This window comes from Mesocricetus auratus, unplaced genomic scaffold (assembly GCF_017639785.1).
Source record: "Mesocricetus auratus isolate SY011 unplaced genomic scaffold, BCM_Maur_2.0 Super-Scaffold_100006, whole genome shotgun sequence".
Lineage (NCBI taxonomy): Eukaryota > Metazoa > Chordata > Mammalia > Rodentia > Cricetidae > Mesocricetus > Mesocricetus auratus.
Window position 1 is genome coordinate 89,629,133 of NW_024429190.1, and position 27,706 is coordinate 89,656,838.

Sequence of the window (27,706 nt, forward strand, 5' to 3'; positions counted from 1 at the left end):
ACTATGGGTTCCTTACTGCTGGGGAGACATATTCTTCAGGAAGTTAGGCTAAAGAAAGGAAGGTTAATTTCAGGTCAGTTGCACATGGGGTTTATTGGCAGTTTAGGTAATATGGCAATAGAATAAGGACTCCCTATTCCCTCTTTGTAAGTAAAAGTGATACTTCACTCACCCTTGATATCATGGGGACCTTCTCAAGTGGCAAGACATACAAGGGCCTAGAACCACACCACAAGGCTGTTTAAAGAATAGATGTTGATGTTTAGGAAGCAGTCTCCTGCACCAATTCATTCAAGGGTACCTCCCACTTTTTCTTGTAAGAGGTTCCATGTGACTGGATTAATATTGAGGTCATTGACCCATTTGGACTTAAGTTTTGTGCATGGTGATAGATATGGATCTATCTGCAATCTTCTACATGCCAGCATCCAATTATGCCAGCTCCATTCGTTGGAGATGATTTCTTTTTTCCATTGTATAATTTTAGTTTCTTTGTGAAAAAAAATCAGGTGTTCCTAGGTGTGTAGATTAATATCAGGGTTTTCAAATTGATTGCTTTGGACTACCTGTCTATTTTTGTGCCAATACCAAGCTGTTTTCAGAACTATAAATCTACAATAGAGCTTGATGTTAGAGATAGTAATTCCTCTGGAAGTTCCTTTATTGTAGAGAGTTACTTTGGCTATCCTGACCTTTTTGTTTTCCATATAATAGAACCTCAAAGTGAGAATCTTCTGTAAGGCAAAGGACACAGTTAACAAGACAAAACAGCAACCCACAGAATGGGTAAAGATATTTGTAAAGAGAAGCTTTTCTTTGAGAGGAGCCTTCCCGCCGTCCTGGTTCTAGAGCTGCATCAGTCCCAAATAAACACACAGGAGGCTATATTCATTATGAAGCTGTTGGCCTTGCTTGTTTCTTCCTGGCTAGCTCTGACTTAAGTAATTACCCCATAATTGTTAATCTATGTATTTCTCTTTTTTTTCATTATTTGTTGGGGAAGTCTTATGTCAATAAAGCACTGTTGAGCCAATAGGGAACCAAGATAGGAGGGAATAGGAGTCCAGGAGGACTCTGGGAAGGAGAAACACAGGAGAGTCGAGAAGTAATGACATGGGGTAGGAAGCCCGGAAACGTCTCCGGTAAGAGAAATACATAGATTTGTAATAGTCAGAACCTGGAAGCATCCTAGATACCACTCAACTGAATAATGGATAAAGAAAATGTGGCACATTTACACAATGGACTACTACTCAGCGGGAAAGAAAAATGGAATCTTGAAATTCACAGGTAAATAAATGGAACTAGAAGAAACCATCCTGGGTAAGGTAACCCAGTCACAAAAAGACCAATATGGAATGTACTCACTTATATATGGATATTAGACCTTGACCACAGGATTGCCAGTCTATAATCCATACCTCCAGTGAATCTAGGAAACAAGGAGGAACCTCATAGAGACATACATGGCCCCCAGAGAAGCGGAAAGATCTCCTGAGCAAATAGGGAGCATGGCAGTGTGGGGGGAGGCAGGTGAGAGACTTAGGAGAAAGAGCAGGTGAGAAGAGGAGGTGGGAGGAGGACATGAGGGAGCAGAAAGACTTAGTAGAGGGAAGAATAGGGAAGAGCAAGAAAAGAGATATCTTAATAGAGGAGCCATTATATGTTTAAAGAGAAATCTGGCACTAGGGAAATGTTCAGAGATATACAAGGATGACCCCAACTAAGAATCTTAACAACAGTGTAGAGGATACCTTAAACGAGATGATGACCACTTTATGTCATTCTAGAGCCTTCATCCTGTAGCTCATAGAAGCAGAAGCTAAACACTGAGCTGAATTCCTGGAATCCAGTTGTAGAGAAGGAGGAGTGATGAGCAAAGGAGTCAAGACCAGGCTGGGGAAACCCACAGAAACAGCTGAACTGAACAAGGTGCAGCTCATGATCCCCAGACTGACATCTGGCAAACCAGGATAGGACGGAACCAGGTCCCCTGAATATGGGTGTCAGTTAGGACGCCAGGGCAGTCTATGGGGCCTCCGGTAGTAAAACAGTATTTATCTCTAGTGTATGAATGGATTTTTGGAACCCATTCCCCTTAGAGGGATACTCTCCTTGCCTAGACATACTGGGAAGATCCTAGGCCCTGCCACAAATGATATGACAGGCTTTTATGATTCCCCCTTGGAAGGCCTTACCGCCTCCCCCCCCAGGGAGCAAATGAGGGATGGGATTTGGTTGGTTGGGGTATGAGAGGAAGGAAGGGAGAGGCAACTGGAATTGATATGTAAAATAAGATTGTTTCTAATTTAAGTTTTAAAAGTTAAAACAGAAAAGAAAGAGAAAAAGATTTTAGAAGCTGACCTCCATAACTGTGCCATTACTGACTCATCCTTTAGACCTTAATTCAAATAAACTATTTATATGTTTCTTTAAAAAAAAGAACAGATGTTGATGCTTGAAAACCTCATGCAGGCATTTCTAGAGCATCAAGTCATTACCAGATAAATGACAGCAAAAGGATTTCTTCTTTAGAAAAATCAACTCACCACTCAAGAGCGATTTACATGTCATAATATTCTTGATTCTTGAGGAAGCCTACATGTGAGTGAACCAGCACCTTCCAGTTGACTACTTCTTTAGTCTCTTCCCAAGCTATGATGCCTGAACTGAGACCATGAAATAATTGATGGTAATGACTGTCCATTCAGGGCTCTCTTTCCCCATCAAGCAAATTGTTATATATTTCTCAGCAAAAACACGCCGGGCATAAGCACTGATTTAGAGCCTTCATTCAGCCTTTTATCTCTGTTAAAAGTATCACAAAAATTTTGCTTATTTGGCAGTCTTCCTAATTAGAAATAGACATCAAAGTTCTTCATGTTATCTTACCAAGAAGCGAGAAATGTCAGTCAGCTGTTTTCTGTCACACATTTTCATTGGTTGTCTATTATGGTCAACAATGTCTATCTCTGCATGTACCATTGTGTCCTGCCTGGTGATTTTTGTTACCTAATTTATTATTCTCCTTAGCTTATCTTTGAGATTCAATGGGATGGAGTATCTCTTCAGAGTATCTGTCTTGTGGTTTTTAAAAGATGCTTCTTCCATTCTTTTTTTGTTTTGTTTTGTTTTGTTTTTTTGGTTTTACGAGACTGGGTTTCTCTGTATTGTTTTGGAGGCTGTCGGTCCAGCCTGGCCTCGAACTCACAGAGATCCGCCTGCCTCTGCCTCCCGAGTTCTGGGATTAAAGGTGTGCGCCACCACCGCCCGGCCTGTTTCTTCCATTCTTAAAGAAGAAGGAATTTCAAGAAAGAATGGGAAGTCTAAAGTTACCTGGTCTGAAAACACAAAATGGTGATTTTTTTTCTTTCAAATTGTATTTTTATTATGTTCAATAAAAAATTTACTATCCAATTTTAAAGTACATAGTTCAGTGTATATTTATGTTTATGTCTGTGTATGTATGTGCACACAATTGGGTATGAGAAGGTTCAGAACAGGACATTGAATTCCCCATAGCTGGAAATGTAGGCATTTGTGGAATACCTGCCTTGCTGTGTGGATGGTTTGGTCCAAACTCTAGTCCCCATGGTTACATAGCAAGTGTTGTTAGTTGCTGAGTCTCTGTGTAGTTCCAGGGTTCCAGAATCCTCTGCTTTTGATCATTGTTAGGATTTTTACAGTGTCTATGTCAAAAGCCAATCAGAATCATGCATTTCAGCTCTGCTTGGGTGTTGTCTTATTCTGTGCCTTTCAGTGGCTGCCTATAGTTTCCTTATCAAAGCCTCATAAATGCCTTTACTTCTCAGGGTTACCTCTGTTCTCTATTTCAACAACCAGTTACAATAAAGCACACATTCCTGATATTTTGAACACAGGGTAATTTTCTCTACCTTTCTCTTGCAAGCTATGTACAAACTACTTCAGAAGCATATGCACAGCTTTCTGCCAATGATGTGGAGGTCATGGATAGGTTCTGCTACTTCATTGAGCTGGTAATTATCAAATGAGCTGTGCTTGACTGCCAGCCAGAAACTTATCTTTGCCACCAAATGCTGTCAGTGTTGTATAGGTAGCTTTCCTGACCTACCATTTTCAAGAGAAAAATTTTGCATTTTATATTGGTGTGAAGATTTTAAAATTACATAAATTAATATTATATTATTAAAGTGTGATTAATACTGATGATAATTACTGCTTCTTTACTGCCTATATTGCCCAATGGAGTGAAAACAAACAAGAAAGCCAGAAAACATTGGGTTCTGTTTTTCGCAACCAAGTCAGGTGACTCACAATCATCCATAACACCACCTCCAGAGAATCAGACACCTCCTCTGGCCTCTAAAACCACCTGCATGTACATGTACACAAATAATCAAATTTTAAAATCATAAAAGAACAAGGAAACTGTCAAGTAATTTGCAGGGATTACCACAGTTGTGGAGGTACAATGCTTGTGTCTTTCCTGGTGAATATTAATCCAAACTGATACTCCTGCTATTATCTTGTCTTGCTGTCACCCAGCCCCAGAGGCTCTTTATCATTACTATTATCACTCTTGATTCGAGTCTGGGAAACAATTAAGATTCACTTGATTTCTTGTTCTTTGCCCATATTTCAGAGTTAACTCCAACCATGAACACTAAGTCTAGTTTAGAATGGAATGCATAGGAATTTTATGATTAAATAATAATAAGCAATTGCTCCAAACTTAGCAGTATCTATTCAGCACTATGTATATATGTAAGATTCTAAATTTTAATGATACAGACATTAAAAATATAAGACAGAAGCTTCTCTGACCAAGGCTGCAAGCAGCACTATCCATGAGTGTAGTAAACATGAAATTTACATTGGAGTTTCTCAGTAAATGGCAGTTAATGATGAGATGCATCACTGATCAAAGTGTTGAGAATAAGTGACCACTGAGTACTCGGCTCTACAGTGGGCATCTGTAGCACCTCCTCTAAGGCTTAGGAACCATCCCAGAAGAAGCATCCAAAAACATATGTGATGGGGATGAGTGCTGCTATGAAGCACTGTTTTCCAGATGTGATATGGTCACCGCAGGCATGATCTCACAGTAGTTATTGACACAAGTCCAGCACAAGACTGGCCCTGTTGCTGTCTGTTATGGACTGGGCAGGGGCTGAGAAAGTTCTACTTCTTTCTTTTCAGCTATTACCAGTTAGTAGCCTCTGGGGTGGGTGAGTCATTCACTTTAGTATTATATAGCCAGTGGTTAGGTACCTATAAGCCTTTAAATAGCTTCATAGACACACAAGCAATTCTATTTAATCTCCAGTGGTCTTACATGCACATAAAAGACCTGAAATGAGTTAGGAAGATTATGAGATTCATTAATAATGGAAAGGGGACTTTTCATTTGGCTATGGATATTTATAGAATTGTCAAAGAATTGCATATATTCTCATAGTTGTCATTATAAAAACAGACCACTTTGTTTACTACAAATTTCCAAAACAAAGGTCTGTTATGACGTCTCTTCAAATGCTTCTCATAACTTTATATCACAGACTATGAAATCCTATATAAAATCTATCTCTTCTACCCCTCCCATCCCTCCACCCTCCTCATCCCCTTCTATATTCCCTTTCCATCCATTAGCTCAAGTATTATACAGGTATGTGCACCACACACAGCACCATGGAAACATGAGGCAGAATCCACTAAAAACTCTGCTGTCAGGAATCTTACAGTCCTGTAAAGAAATGCACAGCTGCTGTGGAGGCAATTATAACAAATTACTTAAAAATGATAGCAAATTGGTCAGAAGATTGTTCTGAGGACATACACAGGGATTAGCAACAAAGCCAGGAAAATCTTTGCAAGAAACGGGAGCTACCTGAGAGAAAGAATGTAGGGTATTGTCAGATGGAAGAGAAAGGTAAGTAACAGTAACACTGCATCCTGTGGGGTGACTGTGGAGACCTGAGATGTCTCCCTAGCCATGCCTTTGCTGAGGATGCCTCTTTTCCTCTCCTTGATTTCTGTGATAGCTGGTTTCTGAAAGAAGGTCAATTGGTGCTACTTGCTAGCATTTTTGTTTAAGTTCTGACTTCAATAGCAGTATCGTGTGTGTGTGTGTGTGTGTGTGTCTGTGTGTGTGCGTGTGTGTGTGTATCCACACTATTTAACCACTTCTCAGAAGTAAACAAAAAAAACCACACTGAGTTTGCAAAAAATCATATACTTGACAACTGTATTAAATATGGCCATTGAACTCGCAACTTGAGTCAAGTACTGAGTTAGCTAAGATTTATATTAATAGAATATCATATCTGCTCTCTTTACTTGTAGCTGGAAATCCTTTCAAGTACCTTGGTTCAGCTACACACGATTTTTTCCAGTAAATACAATTTTTTTTTTGGTTTTTCGAGACAGGGTTTCTCTGTGGCTTTGGAGGCTGTCCTGGAACTAGCTCTTGTAGACCAGGCTGACCTCGAACTCACAGAGATCCGCCTGCCTCTGCCTCCCAAGTGCTGAGATTAAAGGCATGCGCCACCAACGCCCGGCTCCAGTAAATACAATTTTAACCATGTGTTTTGATTTCAAGGTTCTCTGCTGCTTTTGCTTCATTCTAACTCATATCCTATTTTTACATGGCTGGAAATATCATATTTTAAATAACGTCTATTTTATTTTACTCTTGTCATTATTATTGATTTTTTTGTTTTGTTTTCATGCATGCCCCAAATGGTTTCTGTGGTATATATTCTATACTGGTGAATAAAATTTTGTTTGTTCTACAAAATCTCCCTCAAATATTGGTGTCTTGGGCCAACTATGATAATGTACTTCTGTAATTCTGGACACGAAGATAGTAGGATTAGCAGTTCAAGGTTATCCTTAGATAACAGTCACTTCAAGGTTAACCTGGGTTGCAGGAGATACTGTCTTTAAAACTCACAGTAAGTATTTGTGTACAGTTGCAGGTCTACAATCACCCACCACAAATTCAGATGAAGGTAGTACATGTTACGTGGAGTCCATAAAATGTCACACTTCCACTCTTCTCTCAAAGTGCACTGGCGATGCAAATTTATGGCAAGGTAATTATCTGTGGTTCTAATTCATTGAGGACATCACCTCCATGCATATCTGATGACCTATTGTGTCAAAAGTCAATACACTTTATCAGTATTCTCCATTTCTGGAGGAAAAACTTTGATTATCAGGAAAAAAATCTATCATACAAGCCTATGAGATAGAAGATTCACATTGATAAGTGATGTCAAAGGCTTTTATACTCATCCTACACACAACTCATACAAATCAAATCTTCAAAGAGGGCAAAGAGAAGGCAACATTTTTATCCAGCATGCTGGAAGCCATCACCAGTCTCTTGAAGAAGTCTTCATCTTAACCCTGTGACTTCATTATGTCACTTTCTCATTCCTCTTAGCTCTTCAACCATGCTTTTTCTCCTCTTTCTAACAGGCAACATCTTCCCTTTCTTCATAATGTTGCCATTTTGTTTTCTTTTACTTTGGAAAAGTAAAAGAAAGCTGGTTAAATGGCACCACCAGGTATTAGCAAAAATACTTGACAGTGGCTCTTCTTAGTGTATGTCAATTGATTCCCTTCTACAAAATTAAGAGTGGAGTAAAAAATATTACTATGGATTAATATTGGATGAACAGAAATTTTAAACTTGACTCTGAAAAAACAACACAAGATTACTGAAAAGAGTTTGTAACAAACTGTTCAATAACCTATTTATTTATTTGCTTGTTTGATTATAGTATTATTTAAAAGAAGGTGCCTCCATAATCTACCCTCCTGTCCAGTTCCTATTTCTTGCTCTGTCCCTCTCTGAATCCCTGTATCTATATCTATATCTCTCACTGTCACCATCTCTTCCTTCTGTATTCTTCTGCTTATCAATCTCAGATACACTGGACACACTCACATGACTCTGTGTGACCTGGTAGCTTCCAGTCTCCTTCCTGACTTACATGTTCCCTATGTATCTCTCAGTGAGTATTTGGTGAATATAAGTGAATGTCTTAGTTTATCTTTTCAAATAAAGCCACACTAGCCTGGTTTAAGTAATAGACCTCAAAAATCATTTCCAGAGTTCATCCTAATCAAATAAGTTACGTTCGGGTTTCTCTCTGCCTTGAATAGCTCATATTGAAAAAGACCTGCCCTGTATAGTTGTGTGACTTAGAGTTGCTCTGAAATGTGTAAGTTCCCTATGTTCCTATAAACGCTGACTTGCTTATTTCTAGGAAATATGTTGTGAAATCTATGATTTATACTCCCGTGTCCATAAACACAAATGTAGATCTTTTTAAAACTATGAGTTTTGTATTTCTAAAACAAGCAAACACAAACCTCACAACTTTCTTTGTAAAAAATATTATTGTAATCAGAAAAACCTGCACTCATGAAATTTGAGAAGAAATATGATATCCTTGCCCACTGTGGGCATCTGAAGCTTTACCTATTTAAGAAAATTGTAAACAATATCAGGCAAGGGCTATTTTATATAGTTTGAGGGTCTCATAAACATGCTCACCTATCATGCGGCATTATAATGCTGGAATATCCTAGAAGGGAAGCAGACTATTGATAAAGAAGTGAACTTGAGAGTTAAGAATGCGTATGTTTCCACCACACTTGTATCCTGACATCTTTCCCGTGAATTTATGTGTCGTTATGTGTGGTACAGAGTCCACTGCACTGTGACTTTGTCCTTTTCCTAGGAAGCTGTATGGAGTCAATTGTAAGTTACTTGCTGCTTGGGTTTTATCCTCATATTCAGTGTTCAGATCTCATGGTACCTAAAAAAATATGATTTACTCCAAAACTAATTAAGTGAGTCCCTAGTAGACAAGACCAGCCATGCAAAATTATTGTGGTTGTTATCAATTCTTGTGTGTCAACAGGTAACATGAAGACAGAAACCCTGAAGAAAAGAACACCTTGACTGACAGCAGAGTTCTAACAATATTGTATACTTTGACTGTCACAAGAGCCATATTTCCACATGATGTTCAATATGTAGGTCTTCTACATTTTGAACCTATAATAATGAGGCACATAGCTTTCCTGAAAACACTGGATTTTTCTACGTCCTTTTGGCAGAGATCAAGGCTGCATCCTACATGTATGGTCTGTGAAATCTTAGTCACACTTCCAGACACTTCTTTTTTTTCCTTTTTGTCAACAGAGAAGTATTTCATTTATTTTTTTCAGAGTTTTTACTTTAAATTAGAAACAAGCTTGGTTTACATGCCAATCCCAGAGCCCTCTCCCTCCCCTCCTCCCTGGGCCCCCATTAACACCCTTTCCCATGCCCTTTATGCTCCTCAGGGAGGGTGAGGTCTTCCATGGGGATCTTCAAAATCTGTCACATCATTTGGAGCAGGGCCTAGGCCCTCCCTGATGTGTGTCTAGGCTGAGAGAATATCCCTCTATGGAGAATGGGATTCCAAAGTTCATTTGTATACTAGGGATAAATACTGATCCATTGCCAGGGCCCCCCCCCATAGATTACCCAGCTCTCTTAACTGACACCCACTATCAGGTGGTCTGGGTCAGTCCTATGCTGGTTTCCCAGCTATCAGTCTGGAGTCCATGAGCTCCCCATTGTTCAGGTCAGCTGTTTCTGTGGGTTTAACCAGCCTGGTCTTGACCCCTTTGCTCATCACTCCTCCCTCTCTACAACTGGATTCCAGGAGTTCAGTTTAGTGTTTAGCTGTGGGTGTCTGCTTCTGCTTCTATCACCTACTGGATAAAGGCTTTAGGACGGCATATGTTGAACCCAGGTACTCTGGAAGAGCAGCCAGTGCTCTTAGTCATTGTGCTATCTCTCTAGCCACCTTCTGATATTCTTTTTTCAAATAATTCTTTTATTTAGACTTTGGACATTTTCATACAGTTGTATATTATTTTGGTCATATCCATTCACAACTACCTCCCAGGAACTCCTCCTGGAGTCCCACACCAGATTACCTGCCCAACCTGATATCTTTCTATTGCATGTTTTAATACCCACACAGACGAGTTCCAAATGGTGCTGCTTATATGTGGAAAGGTGTGAGCTATATACTGTGGCATGAGCAACATACCAGTAGGATCAATTGCAAAGGAAAGTGGCGTTCCCTCTCTCTACAACCATCAACAGTTAATATCTCCTTTGATATGGGTGGACCCTCAGGGTCCTTCCCCATCCATCTTGAAGTTTTGACTGGCTAGGTCTTATCCAGGTCCTATGCAGGTAACCATGGTGCCATGAGTTGCCATGTTCAGAAGTCTGCATCTCATAGCTCCCATCTTCATCTTTTGTCTCTTCCACCCACTCTTCAATGACGTTTACTGAATTTCTGATGGAAGGACCTTGATAAAGTCTACCAGTCACAGTTACTCATACATGATACTTTTACCAGATATATCCTCTGAATTAATTACTGCCCACTTTACAGAACAAGGTTTTCTGAACAAAGTTGAGAGCAATACATTCCATAGGTACAGAGAAGTGAGGTTCTAGAAACCCAGGGTGTAGAAAGGAGTAGGTTTCTTGCCTCTTCATGAACATAACTTGTCTTCTCTAGTCACAATGTTGTTTAACATCTGAACCTTTTCACTGGATTTCAACTGTGTCTAGGCTAATGATCCCTTATTGTTGAGTAATTACAAATTCTTTTACTTTGTAATCTATATATTAAATCCTCATAAGCCCTGCGCTAACCTCCTTTATTTTCCTCCTGCCCATGGAATCAGACTGAAATAGACATTGATCACCTTGACATTGCAGGACCCTATTCTCTGGATGCTAAAAAAATCATCTGGTCATTCTTTGTCCTTGTTCTTTAACACATATTTAAAAGCTGAGTATTGGTAAATGTTTATTAAATAGCCAGTGAATTAAAAAATAAGTGACCCAAGATGGAGCCTCACAGCCGTTTATTATTTATAGTTCCTACAGGTCAAATTCACTACACATTTCTCTGCATCATAGATTTTTTTCTCGAGGCATATTTCATATTCTCCCTGGAGGAATTAATCCTGTCTTTTAACCAAAACAGTGCAATTTTGTACAGTATGGTCTTGTAATCCTGAACATTCAGGAGGCTAAGTAGGGATACTACAAATTAAAGTTTTTCTGCACAATTTACTGAGAACCTGTCCCAAAATAAAAAGCGAAAAGAATTCTGGAAATATATCTCAGTGACAGAGCTCTTACTTAGCATGTGGTAAGTTCTCACTAGGGCAATAAATAAATAATCAAACAATGACTTTATTGTAGATAGCTCATATCAGACCCATTAGATTACTTGAAAAATGACTCATTTGAAAGAGTTTTCCAAGAAACTTTTATAATTTAATAAAAGCAATTAACTTTTATTTTTAATTATGTGTGTGTGTTCTTTGTAGTTTGTGCACATGAATCTGATTGGATACAGAGGCCAGAAGGTGGTGTTGGATCTCCTGGAGTTGGAGTAATAGGAAGTTTTTGAGCTATTCAGTAGGGGTACTTGGATCCTCAGGAAGAGCAGTCCATGCTGTTAACTGAGCTATTTCCCCAGGTCCCCAAATTTTGTATGTTAAATGTATGGAAATTGCTACAAGTATATTTCCATATGTTTTGTTACATTAAATTAATTAGATCTTTTTCTTTTTTTGTTTTTTTTGGGGGGGGATTGTTGTTGTTTGTTTATTGTTCCTTCTCCATGATGAAAAGAAAGTGTTCTGTAGACTTAATGTGTCTTTTTGGCTTTGAAAAATAATGTTTCCCTGTGGCCTGGTGGTGTGCGTGTGGGTGACCCGAATCTGAGGACCTGAGAGTAGGATAACTGGCCCAGATTCTTGCTACAGTCTGCATTGGGTGTGTTAGCAGAGGTAGTGCTGGAGAGTTCACTCAGGTAATGGCAATGATGGAAAGTTGGTGGGCTGACCAACTCAGCTAGAACCCATGCCCAGAGGCAGGACCATGAGTTGGTCAACCCCCACTTTCAGGAAGGGCACAAACCTACAGATCCAAAACAGCAGGATTTCCACAACACAGGACAACAAGATATCCAAGAGAAGCCCCTGTGCGATCCCATTATTGGTGATGTTGCAGAAGCCAGAAGTCTTGAGACAGACCAATGACTCCTGACTTAGATGTGAAGATGAATGGACTAAAGGATAAACTGTGTGACTCAACTGGCCATACCACAGTTTCCAAGACAAGATTATTTATGTTTTGATTTGTTCCTTTGTTTTGTTTGGGTTTTGGGGGGAAGAAGGTTGAAGAGCCAGAATGAAGATGCAAGGGGGTACAGAGATAAGTGGGATTAGAATGTAAGATGTGAGATTCACAAACAGTCAATAAAAGCTAAAAAAATGAAAAAATGAGGATGCCCCTGGAAAAGATAAAATACTGAGTGATAATCCCTGTAGAAGAGAACTCCTCACAGACCTATCAGCTTTGATCCCTGCTTCTCAACAGTCAGAGTCTCCAGCCCAGGCATCCAAGAACAATCCATCACTCTCAATGCATTCTCACAAGAGGTCACTTTTCTTCAGGAATTACCCAGGAAGTTCAAGAATTTCTAGGAAATAACAATACCCTTCCCTTACCTTTGGGAAATGTGTTCTGTTTATCTGAAGCTATAGTCTTGGGGCCTAATTATTCCTAAAAAGCATGTATTTTATACCAACTCAGTGTAAGCATGAAAGTGTCATGTGAAGATTATAATGCTAGTGGGTGTTTACTGAAAAATGCTTGATTTGGGACACGGAGAATTAAGCTGTGGTACAAGGTAGTTCTGGATAGTTTAATTTGCCCAATACTTCCCTGGTTGTTCCAACATGGTCAGGTGTTTCCACTCCTGTATTAATCACTAAACAGTGTCCATCACTGAATGCCTTGACCAGGTAGCTCACTTAAGCTTAGGCCATATGTAGAGGGCTGACTACTGAGGACTGTCAACAGTATCCCCAGAGACAGAACAGTTCGACCATTGTAGGGAAAGCTGAATGACATAACACATAACATGACAGTTGTGAAAATGCTAAAAGACAATAAAATATGTGAGAGTCAATACTTTTTCCAAAAGAAATTATGTTTTATAAACAGTAGCACATTTCAAGAACAATGAATAAAAATAAGCAAATTACTATAATACAGGGAAAGAAGCCACTAATTATGATTTAGGCAAAAAAGGCAAATCTCATAGAAGAGGACAATGAACACATCACCCAAAGATGAATGGCTGATAGGTATAGGATGTGGGGTAAAAGTTCTACAGGAAAAGAATGTGTGTTAGGGTCTCATAGGCAGCAGACAAGTATGAAGTCAAGCACAAAGGAATGGAATGAATAATCAGAGGTTGGCAACAATAGAAGAAATGTAGAAGTAAAAATAGAATTAAATAGCAAGGAAGAATAACCGTAAAGGCTGAGTCAAATAGCAGGTATCCATAGAACACATCAGAGGCGGTGAGGTATTTCAAACATAACTTTAAACCTATATGGCTTCAAAATGATTTAAAGTTTTTTCCTGTTTTTTTATTTAAATTAGAAACAAGAAATTTAAAGTTTTTGTCATGTTAATATGTAGTCTTATTGATTTTGATTTGAAATGTTGGGCCTGGCAGAAGGTAATGGAAGCTTGACACAAACTAAAAGGCATATGGATAAAAAGGCTATCTATTTGCCTGTCTAATTAATGTTGGTAATTGGTTAGGGTCTGTTCTTTTCCCATGCACTTCTTCATAGGTTTTCTTGACTGTCCTCACAACATGGCATATGACTTTTCTAAGAGTTTTTGAAGGTGTTTTTACCTTTGGAAGCTTTTTCAGTTATTCTACACTATCCTGGTGGATGTAAAATTCAGTTCTATTTTGCAGTGGGAGGGCTGTACAAGGAAATAAACACAAGGAAATGGGAAAGAGTTGTGACTCTATGAGAAGCTGACTTTCACATAAAGAAAGGGGCCTCATTGCAGAGCCTGTATGTCTCTGTCAACCTGTCAAATAATCAGTAATCTTGAGCTTTACTTCTTGATGATGATATTATAGTTTCGGGTGGAACTTCCTACAGTCAAACTGCTAATATGTTTTGTAAAAACAGATTAAGTTTCATTTTAGAACATTAAACTGTGGTCAATATTTGAAAAATTCAAAATAACACAGATAATGAGAGCTGACTATGATGTCACGACCTGTCTTCTGCTTTCACTTAAACTTTCCTGCCATCTATGTGCTTCTGAGATGCCAGGATTTCTTATATGGGGCATTCTGTATTTAGTCAGTACTGTTGCTGGTGCCACACCCAAACATCAGTATTCCAAAGCGAATATGGAGTGGGAACTTTACCTTCATGTACGTAATCAGTATCCAGAGTTTAAGGAAGTTTCTCAATTGGAGATGACAATGTTTTTGGGGGGGTTTATAATTATAAACATGAAATGTGGGGATCGCCTTCTTGAGAATAGCAGTTAATAGTCTGTCTGCAAAAAGTCTACCTGCCACAGTGGTGAGTGTTTACCTAAAATGCTTCCCCAAGAGGCTATGTGTTGCCGTTTCCAATTCAGAGAAGTCTTGTTGATCACATCACCGAGAAACTAATGAAAAGCATCATGGAAGTGACAGCAAGATTAATTAAGTTCTTCCCATAATATTTGAGTGTGACTGTGCACAGTCCCTTTGGGTACCACTGCTGTTAAGTGGTATTCATGGTGACAAATGCTGTAGGTTTTCTGAAGTGACACTTTTGAATCAAGGGTAAAAATCACATCCGGTCATTGCATCTATAAAAGAATTATTCTTATGTAATAGCAAAGTCAAAATGAGATTGAAATATAATCAAGAGAACAGGAAAACTGTAATGTTCTATTTTCCAGTTGCACTTTCATTTCATGTACCTTAGACATATTGACACAGAGAACTAAACACATTTTTTCATACTGTACTTGACTGGAGGCCCCAAATTACACACACCTAGAAATACTTTCAATTACTTTGTGAATACTTATGACATCACGGTGTGCAGGGGCTTTGTCTCCACTCCCTCAGTGTTCTTATTATCACATTACGTGTTTTAAGAAGAATGGCTGTGACCTCAAGCATCAGAGTTACACAATTCATCTTGAGAGAACTTCTTTCATTTTCAAGGCAAATGCAATTTAATACAATACTGCTTATTTCTTCCATTTTGTTTGAATACACATTTGCTGTGGGGATGGGAAAGAGCTGTTTCTCAAATAACTGTCTAGAAGCCCTAAATGAATTTGATTTTTATGAAAAATTTGAATCCTCTGGAGTGCATATCAGTCAATCTGCTACACAAGATGTACTAACTCATGTTATTGTGTCATCAAATGTCTTCAGAGACATATTAATATGTTCTTGTCCTTGGGAAATGTTCAAGTTCATTCATGTATTTATTCAGGAAGCACTTACTACATTATATGTCAAATAAAATCTAACCCTTTCACATAGAAGGAGCAGTCACATCTGTTGTGGCCTCTGCATCTTTTCATTTTCTTGAAGATCTTTAAAAACAACTTCTATTTAAAATTCTACTAGCCCTTGCTCTCCTAAAGCCAGCAGAATCTTTGCAGAATATCTGTTGTCAGCTTCTTCTGCTTCAGAGCAATCTGTGTCAGGGCATGGCCCTCCTTCTTCCCAGGAGATGGGAGAACTGAATCATACATGTTATTCTTTGACCTCCATTCACACCATGGCATACCTGTACACACACACACACACACACACACATACACACACACACACACACACACACACACATGCACACATGCTAACACACACATACACACTACATAAAAATTAACTTAAAAATAAAACAAATTAAAAGTAGTGGAAGGACTAGGAACCTTGGGCAGAGCACTTGCCTAAGACAAAGGATACTCTAGGTTCAAGCTCTAGCACAAAAAAAGCATAAGGCAGAAGAAAAGAGCAGAGAAGTGACCTAACGTTCTCAAGTTCAGTGAATTGTTAGGAAGGACTATCTGACATACACATTTTGACAGTGGTCATGAGGTTTACAATAATTTGATTTCCTGTAAGTGACAGAAAAAAATCTAGCTGTCTTCAGGATGTCAATCTCAAGGCACAGTGGCTATTATTTTTGGGTACAGTGACTACACAGGTAAGAAGAGTGGCCAGAGTTCAACACATAAAGACTAAATACAGATAAACAGAATGTGCTGGGGGATTTAAGGGCGGGAAAGGAGAAAGAGATGTGCACAAGATGTTATACTGAGAGCTTCCAGGAGAAAACACTTCTTAGTTTAAGAGGATCAGAACAACCAACAAAGAAAAACCCAGGACTAAGAAGTCTCCTGTGAATCAGGCTGTATTAGCACTCACCTTTTATATCAGCACTTGGGAGGCAAAGGCAGGTAGATCTGTGTAAGTTTGAGGTCAGTCCTGGTCTACAGAGAGTTCCTGGACAACCAGGGATCCCAAGATAAACCATGTCCCTAAAAATAAATAAATAAAATAAAAATTAAAAAAAGACAAAAAAGTCCCCTGTGAAAGCATCTATGAGGTTTACAAACTTCCCCTCAGTCCTTCCCTTCCTCATTTTTCTATTTTGGTCTCTGCAATTTGGTTCCCAAATTTGACTCCCTACTTACTCAACCCACAAGATTTCAAGTCTCTTTCCTAAGAACTCTCAAAATCCTTGCTATCCTTTCCTCAGATCCAGGGCTTCTTATCTGCCATCCCATAGCAAAAGCACTTGAAGGCTTTTCTTACAGGCTGTTTTCTCATTCAAAAGCAGGGGTTTCTGCTTCCTAAATCAGAGATGACTTCCGGTGTTCCTGGCATGTTCAAATCACTAACTTAATATGCTATTCCCTGGGGATATATTTCTGCTATGCTCTGGGCAATGCTAAATCACTCCAATAGCTCATGTGTATCTGTTTTTCTCCACTCCAAAGAACTGTCATCCTACTGAGGACTGTTGATAATTGCACTGGCCACTGAATTACAATCTGTTGAATATTGAATTAAAGTTAAAGAAAGAGTATACACCGTATTTCTTTTTATTTTTTTTTAATGTGCCTTGGTAAGACGTCTTAGCAAACAGAATTTCTGAGTATTGTAGGGTCACTGACTATTAAAGTACCTAGACAGACAAAAGGGAATAGGAGCAAGGGACATTCCTCGAAGAATGTACAGTCATCTCCTACTTGTTATGGTTTGATTGTTCAGTGTCACTCACAGTTGTATTCCCATCTATGCCTAGAAGAGATTGGTCACTGGGAGCTGACCTTCCAGAGTAACAGCATAGCACTGCTTTGGGTCTCATTCCATGTTTCTAGATTATTTTACTGCTTTTCTACTGGCATGGTGAAACACCATGACTAAGGCAAGTTATAAAAGAAATCATTTAATTTCAGACTCATGGTTTTAGAGGATAGTAAAGTTCATTATCATTATGGCAGGAAACATGGCAGCAGGCAGACAGACACAGCACTGAAGCAGTAGCTGTAAACTCACAACCCTACACACAACCATGATGTGGAGAGAGAAAGCTAACTGGGAAGGGCATGGGCTTTTGAAACTTCAAAGCCCACCATGAGTGACACACATCCTCCAGCAAAGTCACACCTGTTAATTGTTCTCAGATAGTTCCATCAACTGGAGACCTAACATTCTAATATAAAAACCAACGGGAGCCATGCTCATACAAACCACCACCCTGGCCCTCTAAGATGAAGTTAACATACTCTGCCTCATGCTATTGCCACCAAGTCTGACTTCTTCCTGCTACCCCCATGCTTTCCCACTGTGATGTACTGAAACACCCTGAAATCATAAGCCAAAATGATTCCTTCCTTAAGTCATTTCTCCCAGCTATTTTGTCACAGTAACTCAGACAAGAAGTAACTTACAAGTTTTAAGGTGCATGTCATTCTGTGCAGCGAGATGAAAGCTTGTCCTATCCTTCTCTATCCGCTTTGAGAGAAGAATTATCTTTTGCCCAGTATATTCACACTGTATATGCTCCTCACCTGTCAATCACTTAGTATATGCCTTAGCTGTCAGATCAAATGTTGTGGTGTCACTTTGCTTGTGCTCCTGTAAACTTTACTTGATAATGTCTACCCACTACCACCACCCAAAGTGCACATTATGACATTGTGCTTTATATTTATATATTTTTATAGTTAGTGTTTTTGGATTAGATCTGGGTTTTGAGTGCAGGCTTTTGTTACAGCATCACTACAATTTGGCTACGGTTTAGATTATCTGTACAAGTTTACAAATGTTGAAATTTTATTTCTATCCTGAGTTCCTCACAAGGTATAAATAATCCAAACAGGGTCTTTAGAAGACAATTAGAACTAGACAAGAGGTTCCATGATTGAATCCTTTGTAATAAAAGGACAAAAGATCAGAAAACCTGCTGTGGTGGTTTGAATACCAATGGCCCCCATTGTCTCATGAGTTTGAATGCTTGGTCATAGTGTGTGGCACTATTAGGAGGTGTAGCCTTGTTGGAGTAGGTGTGGTAGAGTAGGTGTGGCTTTGCTGGAGGAACTGGGCCACTGTGGAGTTGGGCTTTGAGGTCTCCTGTAGAGTGCAGCCTTCCTTGCCTGCCACTTTTGTTTTTTCCCTGGCAGCCACCTGGGCTCTGCCACAGTTGCAGTCCCCAAATAACACAGAGAACACTATATTAATTTAAGCTGTTGGCCTTTTGCTTGGTTTCTTACTGGCTATCTCTCAACAATTGCTATCTCTAACCAATAATTGTTAATGTAAGTATTTCTCTTACCGGAGAAAGGGTCTGGACCTCTTACACCTATGGCGGCCACATCATATCTGACTTTGCCTCTCTTTCCCTAATCCCACCTATCTTGCTTCCCTATTGGCCAACAGTGCTTTATTGACATATACATAGGACTTCCCCATCGGTCTCCTATGCTCAAACTACACCCAGTATGGCACACAGACCCCTTCCTCTGACTGTGGATCAAGATGTAGAAATCTCAGCTCCTTCTCTATCATCATGTCTTCTGAACACTGCCATGTCCTGTCTGCCATGATGATAATGGACTAAACCTCTGAACTATAAATTACCCCAATTAAATGTTTACCTTTATAAGATTTGCCATAGTCATGGTGTCTCTTCATAGCAATAGAAAGCATAACTAAGACTTGTGCACAGGAGTTCATGCATTTGTGCACACACAAACACACACACAGAGAGAGAGAGAGAGAGAGAGAGAGAGAGAGAGAGAGAGAGAGAGAGAGAGAGAGAGAGATGCACAAGCACATACACACTCTAATGCTATGTAAAGTTTTCTGCCATCTCAGGACTCTGCCTACCAGAAGACCCTCATCATATGAAACCCCTTAACCTAGAGCCTCAATCTTCATCAGCCAAATAAACCAATTTCTTCCTTCCTCCCTTTCTTTCTTTCTTTCTTTCTTCTTTTCTTTCTTTCTTTCTTTCCTTCCTTCCTTTCTTTCTTCCACCCCTCCCATCTTTCTTCATCCTTCTCCTCCTACTTTCTTTTTGCCAATCTTAAGCCCAGGGCATGTTCATTCAAATAAATACCTTGACACTGAAATAAATCCCTAGGCCTTTCTCTTAACTCATATTACCTATGATATTGTTACTGGTAGCACAGACCAATGCAAGCATATTGTCATAATCCTTCTATTAACAATTAACTCAATTTGCCTAATTCTAGAAAAGTTTATCACAGGCACAAGATACATATGTATAGATAGGAGGAAAATCATATCATCTACATAACATTCAGGTGTTCTCTAACATTATATTTTCAGTAGGGCCTGGAGGAATCATAATATACACGCAGAAAACTCCCTCAACGGACATATCCACAGCATTGCTCCCATGTTTTCGATACATAGTATAAGTGTGATAGACAAGTCTCTGCCCTGTGTCTATACTACGGGGAGAGCAGCAATAAATTTTGGCCAGGGAAAGAATGAGCTAAAGAAGGTTTTTAGGTTCTGCCCTGTGTAATAATAGGTGGAGGTGTATCCAAGTCCTACTTGATGCACTAAAATGTGGGAACTCCTGCGTACAAAGATGCTATGTATGAGTGCATTCATGAACCTTCAAAATCTAGGATAGCCTTTAACAAGTTGGACCTTGGTAATAAGTTTTGAATAAATGAAACATTCTTATATCACAAAAATAATAATTATAGGAGGACCCCAATGTTAATAATGAGAAATAGAGAAGTCCCTAATAATTGACTATCAGGAGAGACAGGTGCACATATAAAAGGGAAATATAGTGAGGTATAATTGGGAAATATGTTATTTATAGGATTTTCATTCTTATCACAATTCTAGCACATCTTTTTTATAGATGATTAATTTTTTAGATTAAAGTCCCCAGGCATTTAATTTCCATAAGAGTGTCAAGAGAGAATCTGAGAATAAAAATGATTTATGATTTTGTAACACTGTCTACACAATCTAAACAGTTCTGATTAAAATACTACATAGATTAATGGAATTCAGCCATTGTTCTCATATACACAAATTATTTCCACACTTTTCAAGCTGTTTTGACATTGGATGATGGACTATTAGAGGTACATTCAGGCTTAAAATAAACAGCCTCCCATCGCATGCCATTCATATCAACACATATTCATCCAGCAGGCTGTTATGCTTATACCAAATATTCAGTCACAAATACCCACAGACATGTCCTTGTTTTCTTAAAACGTGCCAGTGTTCATCCCTGCCATTCTTCTTTTTCTCCATCTTCCTTTGAAGATCCAGTCTCTTGAACTTCATTGCCATCTACAAAATAATGACTTACAAATAGAAACAAAGGCTAAACTTCCCTTCAGAACTCAGGACCCGCGCAGCCAAAGTGCTCTGGACTATGATCCCCCTAACAGTGTAAGGATCTCAGACACATTAGCACCCCACAGGCTACCTCCAATTATCTACCCAAGTGTCTTGAATCTCATTTGTATGTCGTCTTTCCAGTTTTTTTATCTTCTCCATTTTAATATTGTGTCATTTCTATTTTCTCTTAGCTTGGTTGCCCAATAATTCATTGGGAAATCCTTATAAACCAGTTTGATGTCTGCATAGAATACGGCCGCATTACACCATTCCACTAATCTTACCCTGGGCCAGGTCACCATCCCTTTCTCAGTTGCTTCATAGACTTCCTAAGTGCTCATCTTTCATCTGCTCTAATTCCTTTCGTCCTCCACACATATCAGCCACAGTGAACTCAAGTGTGTCAAACAATTGCTTCACTACACACCACCTGTGTTAGTTGGCTTTCTGTTGGTGTAATAAACACTATCTAATAGTAATTTAGGGAGCAAAGGGATTATTTTATCATCTTGTTCACATTATAGCTGTCATCATCAGTGGAAGCCAAGGCAGGACATGTAGGCAGGAGGTGGAAGCAGAAATGCTGATTGGCTTCATCGGATTTTCATGCAGCCCAGGACCGCCTGCCTAGGGATGGTGCTTCCTATTATTTGTCCATGTGACCTATTTGACTCCAACTCTTGCCCACGTGACCCATCTGTCTCCATCATACTGGCCTTGTTGTTTTTCCTAATTCTTGTGAGACATGACTTTTTTTTTACCTTTGTACTTTTATTCAGTGTTCTTTATCCACCCCACAGAACAATGTCTGGAATGTAATAGGCATTAAGAAGACATTCAGTGTACTAAAAATATTGAATTAATAGAGAATCCATTCATTAGATGACTAATTTGCTAGATCATGGTGATATAAAGGAGCCTCCTCTTTCATTTGCTTGACTGACAAGGTTAATTCCCACTGAATGTTCAAGTGCTGGAGCAGGGATGAAGGTGGAATGCAAGATGGAATGAAGGACATGAATTGAAACACACTTAGAATGGAGACTTAAATAAGACCCTAGTCAGGAAAGGCCTTATCCGCCGGAACAGATGAAATAGATGAAGGAAGCAGACTTAGCAGTGGAGAACCAGATCGTAACATTTTTAAGCAGATAATAATGCACCTTCTGTCAGAGACTGTCCATTGGCAACCCTAGAGTCAGCAACATTGGATGAGATTTTATTATCAATGAGGAAAAGAGATAAGAGCAAGTTAGAACAAAGGTCAGAGAAAGGTAACAGGAAGCATCACCGGGCTAGGCTATCTCATTGCTACATTATGGCTGCATGTGGCTATAAGAATTTGAAAGGGCAAACAAGCTTGCAAGCTGTGGTCTGCTGTACCACCTGGCATCTGTATTGTGTGGAGTTTAAGAACAGCTGCCGCTAAGCATGGACAGATTAAATTTGTGAAAATGCGTTGCATAAAACACCATCATCCCAAAGAACTGACTGCAGGCACATAGGAAAGTCTGAGGTTTTACATGCAGTACAGCTGTACTTAGTGTGCTCAGCCATTCATTCCCCACAAGTGAAGTGGCAGGTACTCTAGGGAATGGGAAGGAATACTGGACTGATGAAAATCTCTGGCCTAATGGAGAGTCTATTCCAGTGAGGAGAAGTCAAAATGAACAGATGTCTACATTAGTGTCTCAGGCGATAATTGCTATGGAGAAAAAGAAGAGAGATACTTTAGGAAAAGCCAAAAGAGGAATGAAGTTTGTAAGTAGGTCAAGTGGGGAGGGAATGCCAGGTGAAACTGTGATGCTGTGATGCAGATTTGAAGGAAGTAAGGAATTAAGTCTGGGAGCCATCTCCACTAGGGAACAAAAAGAAAATCCCCCCCCCATACAGAGTTTCCATCTAAGATATGCTACTCTTTTGTGGTCACCCTTTAACAGGGAACAATACGTTACTATTTGGTTAGTCTCAGAAGAGCTGACCTGATTCCCCTCAGACAGATCCAGGTTAGGAGAGCTTCTCTCAGATAGGGTCAAGCAAACCTCACAGATTTAAGCTGAATCATCCCTTCCCTGGAGGAAGACACCAGGAAGTATCTCAAGCACAGCTGACATATTGCAGTTCAAGAGGAGCCAATGCCAACTCGGGATTCATTTGGATATTCTCACTTTAAAATAAAACCAGTATGTTGGGCTGAATGATTGCTCAGTGGTTAATAATATTATTACTCTTCCAGAGGACCTGAGCTCAATTCACAGAACCCTATTAGGGTGCTCACAACCTTCTGTAATTCCAGCTCCAGGAGATCTGAAGTCTCTAAACTCCATGGGCACCCACACACACTAGCCATACATTCACACAAACACACACTTCTACTTATGACTTGAATAAAACCATTTTTAAATATATTATAGGTTGACGTTGGGTGGAGGGATGGATGGGTCAGCAGGTAAGATCGTTTGCTTCTCTTGCAGAAGACCTGGCTTCATTTCCTAGCACCATAGTCAGATAACTCCTATTCCAAGGGGACCTGATGCCATCTTCTTGCCTCCTTGGACACTAAACACACATGGCATACAGACATACATACAGGTAAAACATGTACACATAAAATGTGAATAAATAAATCTCTTAAAATAGTATGTTGAGGAAATATTTGTGCTGACTACTGGTTATACTGTTAATCACAATAGCCATAGCGATCTAGGTATACAAAAATCAGGAAAAAAGTATATACATGACACTCAGCCTTTAAAAAGAGGAAAGATGTTATTCAAATCAGGATGAGTAAGCTGGGAGGTTACATCACATGACTAACGCAGGCACCACGGGAAGAATACTGTGACCACCATGAGCCCTGTGTGACCTGTATGAAAGTTGTGCTCATAGCAACAGAAAGTGAAATTAAAAGCAAGCAGATGTTAGTCAAAGAAAATAGGTTACATTTTTCTTGGGTAGATGCAGTATGTATAAACAATGTAATTTTAAGCAGAATAGAAAAATTTGAATGTTAAAACGCAACTCTTTTATACAGCTAAATTTGTGTCCCAGGCCTTGATATTCCAGGTAATCATGACAAAAGAAGAGGGAGAAGGCACCTGTAAATAGAGAAAAGAGAAAACAACCCTCTTTACTTCCCTGGGCAGGACTGCACAGCAGCATAGGCACTGGGGTGCTCTCAGGACACTGTAACATTCCAGTGGCTACCTCTGCTTTTTGGCATATAATCCCCTGTAAGCAACAGATGCTGGCATATTCTGTCACCTAAAACACTCCAAACCTGTAAATTCATGGTCATTTGGTTGTATTTGCTTTTGTAACATCCAGTTGCATAGTCATTGGGAAGACCATACTAGTACCAGTACAAATAACAGATATGTTTATATATGGAAACCTGTTGGGGAATACTACACAAATCCCATAAACAAATAGGAAGCCAGTAGTCCTTTAACTGGAAAATATTTAAACTTCATATGTCACTAATAAAAATGTTATGTGTGCAAATAACTGTAAAATGCCAGACAAATGCAAGTGTGTCATTAATGGTGGAAGGCAGTCCTTTGGTACTGTCAATCTTTCTTTAAACTCAACTCTAGATGAGTTTTCCAACTACAGGAGCTCAAGAGGACCAAAACCTCTAACATTAAACTACAGCGCCCTCTAGCCTGAGAAGGAGGTGAGGCAGCTGACGAGTAGCTTGAAGAAGCTCCGTTGCAGGTGGATCTCCAGCCTCTGGAAGGGGTGGCCATTCACTGCACTTTGGATACTTTCCATCTGTCCTCTGTGTTGGCCTGCCAAATCGTTTTTATTTTTAATCACAAAGAGTTGTGACATTGTAAATTTGATACTTAAGCTTTCCCTTTCCAAGGCGTTTAAGTGAGTGCTATTTCTACAGGAGCAGGACTAGCTGGGCAGTGTGCTATTCACCTGTGTGTGATCCCAGAACTCTGAATGCTACATGGGACAGCACAAGTTCAAGGCCATCCCAGGCTACAGAGCAATACCTTATCTCAAACAACAAACTGCACAAAGAATGGGGAGGGGGAAGGGAGGAGCAGAAAGGGGGGAGGAAGACTAGATTTCTTTAAGCAACTCCATGGATCTGATTCATTATGATTGCCTGTTTACCCAGTTCTTTACACTCTGAAGTGAAAGCACTCCTCTCCTCTCCGGGAGGGGAAACAAAGGTTAAGCTTGTATGAGACTGCATAGAAAGATGTGATGTCGCTATGAGGCCCTCTGCCCCCTAGGTTCAATGTGCAGAATAATTGCCAGATGCAGAATTATGAAAGGAAACATCGTTGAATCTTTTAACATTAGACTATGGGGTTCTTTGCTAATATGGTTTAGAAAAGCTCAGATCTCTCTCTCTCTCTCTCCCTCTCTCTCTCTCTCTCTTTCTCTCTCTCTCTCTCACAGACACACACACACACACACACAAATGCTCCAGAGGCTGCATTATTATTTTTTTAATCTCTACTGCTTCCGTTCCATAGCTTTTACAGACGTTTTCAAGTCAAAGACTCCAGTGGATAAACGAGGTCCCTCAGTGGGAAAAGAGAGCTTGCTAGTGGTTTTGTTTCTCACCGTGAGCATTTGTGCATTAATCACCCAGCTTTGAGGGATTTCTTTCTAACATTCTTTTCTGTGTACAATAAACACTGCAATTCATTCCACCCTTGGAGGAGACAGAGATGTTGTCAGGCTGTGCCTTTCTTAGCTGTTCATCTCAAATTTAGTGTGTGGATTCAATATTGGTGATGAGGCTTAAATTATGACCCAATCGTGATCGGGTTTTCATCATAACTTCTCTCCCTTTGGAGGTCAAAGATCATTTCCACCCCCAATGTTCTGTCCGTTATCTGCTAAGACAGGGGCACAATCGGTGTGCCACAGTAGGAGGGGACTTTTATAACATATTTCTACCTAAACCAGCAAAGAAGATATAAAAAATCACTCATCATTAGATTTTCTGTGATGGGATGATACTCCCTCAGTAAGCAGACTTGCATTCCCCCTCAAGCTGAGAACCCAAAGCATGCTTTCTCAACATCCACTCAAGCTTAATTTTGATGAGAGGGACAGCACTCTCAGGAGGGGCGAGATAAAAGTGTGTCTAACTACCCGATCATGGCAGAATTTGCCTGAGCCAGGTTCCCACCCAGCATCTGGGGTGAATTTACCCTGCAAGGCTCCGGATGCTCGCCAGACCCTTCGCTTTAAACCAGCCTCCGTGCCCCTCACTCCGCCCACGCCCAGGTCTCTGGACTGGTTCAAGCTTCCCAGAGCCTTGGTTGGTCCTAGCAGGCCATCAACAGATCACCTCCTGGGATGGTTGAGAGCCCGGCTGGGATGCTGTGGGGTGACGGTGGGGGTTGTGTTTGTAGTACTCCCGGGAAGTCCTGATGTCACGGGAGCGGCAAGGACATCGCAAGGAGGAGTCGTGTTACAGTAAGGATGGGCAGTGGCGCGCGCGGCCGGAGCGCACGCTCCAGCCGCGGGGAATCGTAGCCTGGAAGGCAGGAGCCTGCCCCGCGCTGCTCGCCCAGCCCGCCCGGGAGGAGGCACGCTCCACGCTGCTGCTCGCCACGCTGGAAACATCGACAGTGACCATAGCATGCCACGGCTCTGCTCGGCGTTCCAGCCCAGGGTGCGAGCGGAGGCTGAAGACGCCACGGTGGGCTTCCAGCTGGTTGATTAATGAGAAAAATAATGTATTTTGGTGAGTGTTCTCTTTGATGATGCAATTCTGGGGGGTGCCTGGCAGTTCTCCATCCTGTAAGTAAACGATTTTTAAAAATATTTAAGCTGCTAGAATATATTGCTCGAAACCTACCTTCAGTGGGCAACTGGCGGACCCGCTACAGCGGCTTTAAAAGCTTCCTTTGTGCCCCCTTTGGGGTTGGTAATCAACTGTGCACGGATGTATGCTGGAAAAGAAGAGGTGAGGGTGGGGTGGATAAACTTTTGCTTTGACTTGGGGCCACGAAGTTGGCTGATTTAGCTGGGTGTATGAGACGTGGTGCAGCGTGGGAAGTGGTGGGCTAACTTAATGGAATGTGAGACAAAGTTCCCACACGGCTGATGCCCTGCGAGCTTAGTCAACATGAACGTACGCCTCAAGCATTGGGATTTTCCCTAGTTGAGAGGCAGGAAAGGAAAAACATTCATTGACCAGCGAGCAGTCCTTCCCAGCCTGGTGCTCCTTCAGGCTAGAAGAGACTAGCAACAAATGCTTATTTCTTTAAACCTTCCGAGGTCACGGGGCTGTTAAATATGTGTGCGGTTTAGTTTGGGGCTGCGGTGGAATGCTCCCCAAGGTTTTCAGCTGAGCTGCATGCATTTGCAGAAAGCATGTGGAGGCTCAGATGTGGGCTCTGGGCTGAGCACTGTGAGCAGGCTGGGAGCTGAGTTGTATGTACCTTTGCACTGCAACGCCGCAGCTTACATCTGAGAGGAGGCAGAGCCCTTCACTTCTGAGGAAGAAACCAAGGAGTAAGACAGAGGAGCCTTTCCTCCTCCCAGGCGTTATGCTTTCCTTCTGTAAGTCCCAGCTGGTGTCATCATTTAACAGCATCTATCTGATGTTAAAAGGTTTGTGGGAGCAACTGGAGAGGGGCTGGGGGTGCTATTGTACACTGCAGACTCAATGGGTGATTTGGGGGTTTGCTTTAAATATGAAATCAGCAATCTTCCATCAAGTTATATTTAAATGTGTGTGGATGGGGAGCTATTAGTTTGGTGGGCATGTATTTCCCTGTGTGCTATTTGCTTTGTCTGATTTTTCGGAGCCTTTTAAAAGATTCGAGAAAGTGTGGAAGCATCCCGAGTTGCAAAAGCTTAATGCCTCTTGCTGTCTTGACAGTAGCTTT

The 27,706-nt window shown here is 40.4% G+C and overlaps 1 protein-coding gene across 4 annotated transcripts in view; it reads left to right on the top strand.

Moving 5' to 3' along the window:
* Window positions 1-27,706, top strand: part of Znf385d (zinc finger protein 385D) — a 918,709-nt gene that overhangs the window by 570,841 nt on the left and 320,162 nt on the right. Inside the window, exon 1 of one of the 4 annotated variants that reach the window (XM_005080974.4) lies at window positions 25,956-26,556. The exons of 1 other annotated variant lie outside the window; for it this stretch is intronic. In XM_005080974.4, the coding sequence (XP_005081031.1) occupies window positions 26,535-26,556 (22 nt within the window). In that variant the 5' untranslated portion in view covers window positions 25,956-26,534. Of the gene's footprint in view, window positions 1-25,955; window positions 26,557-26,989; window positions 27,429-27,706 lie in introns of those variants that run through there. 2 more of the 4 variants (XM_040747651.1, XM_013121163.3) reach the window with 2 other exon arrangements.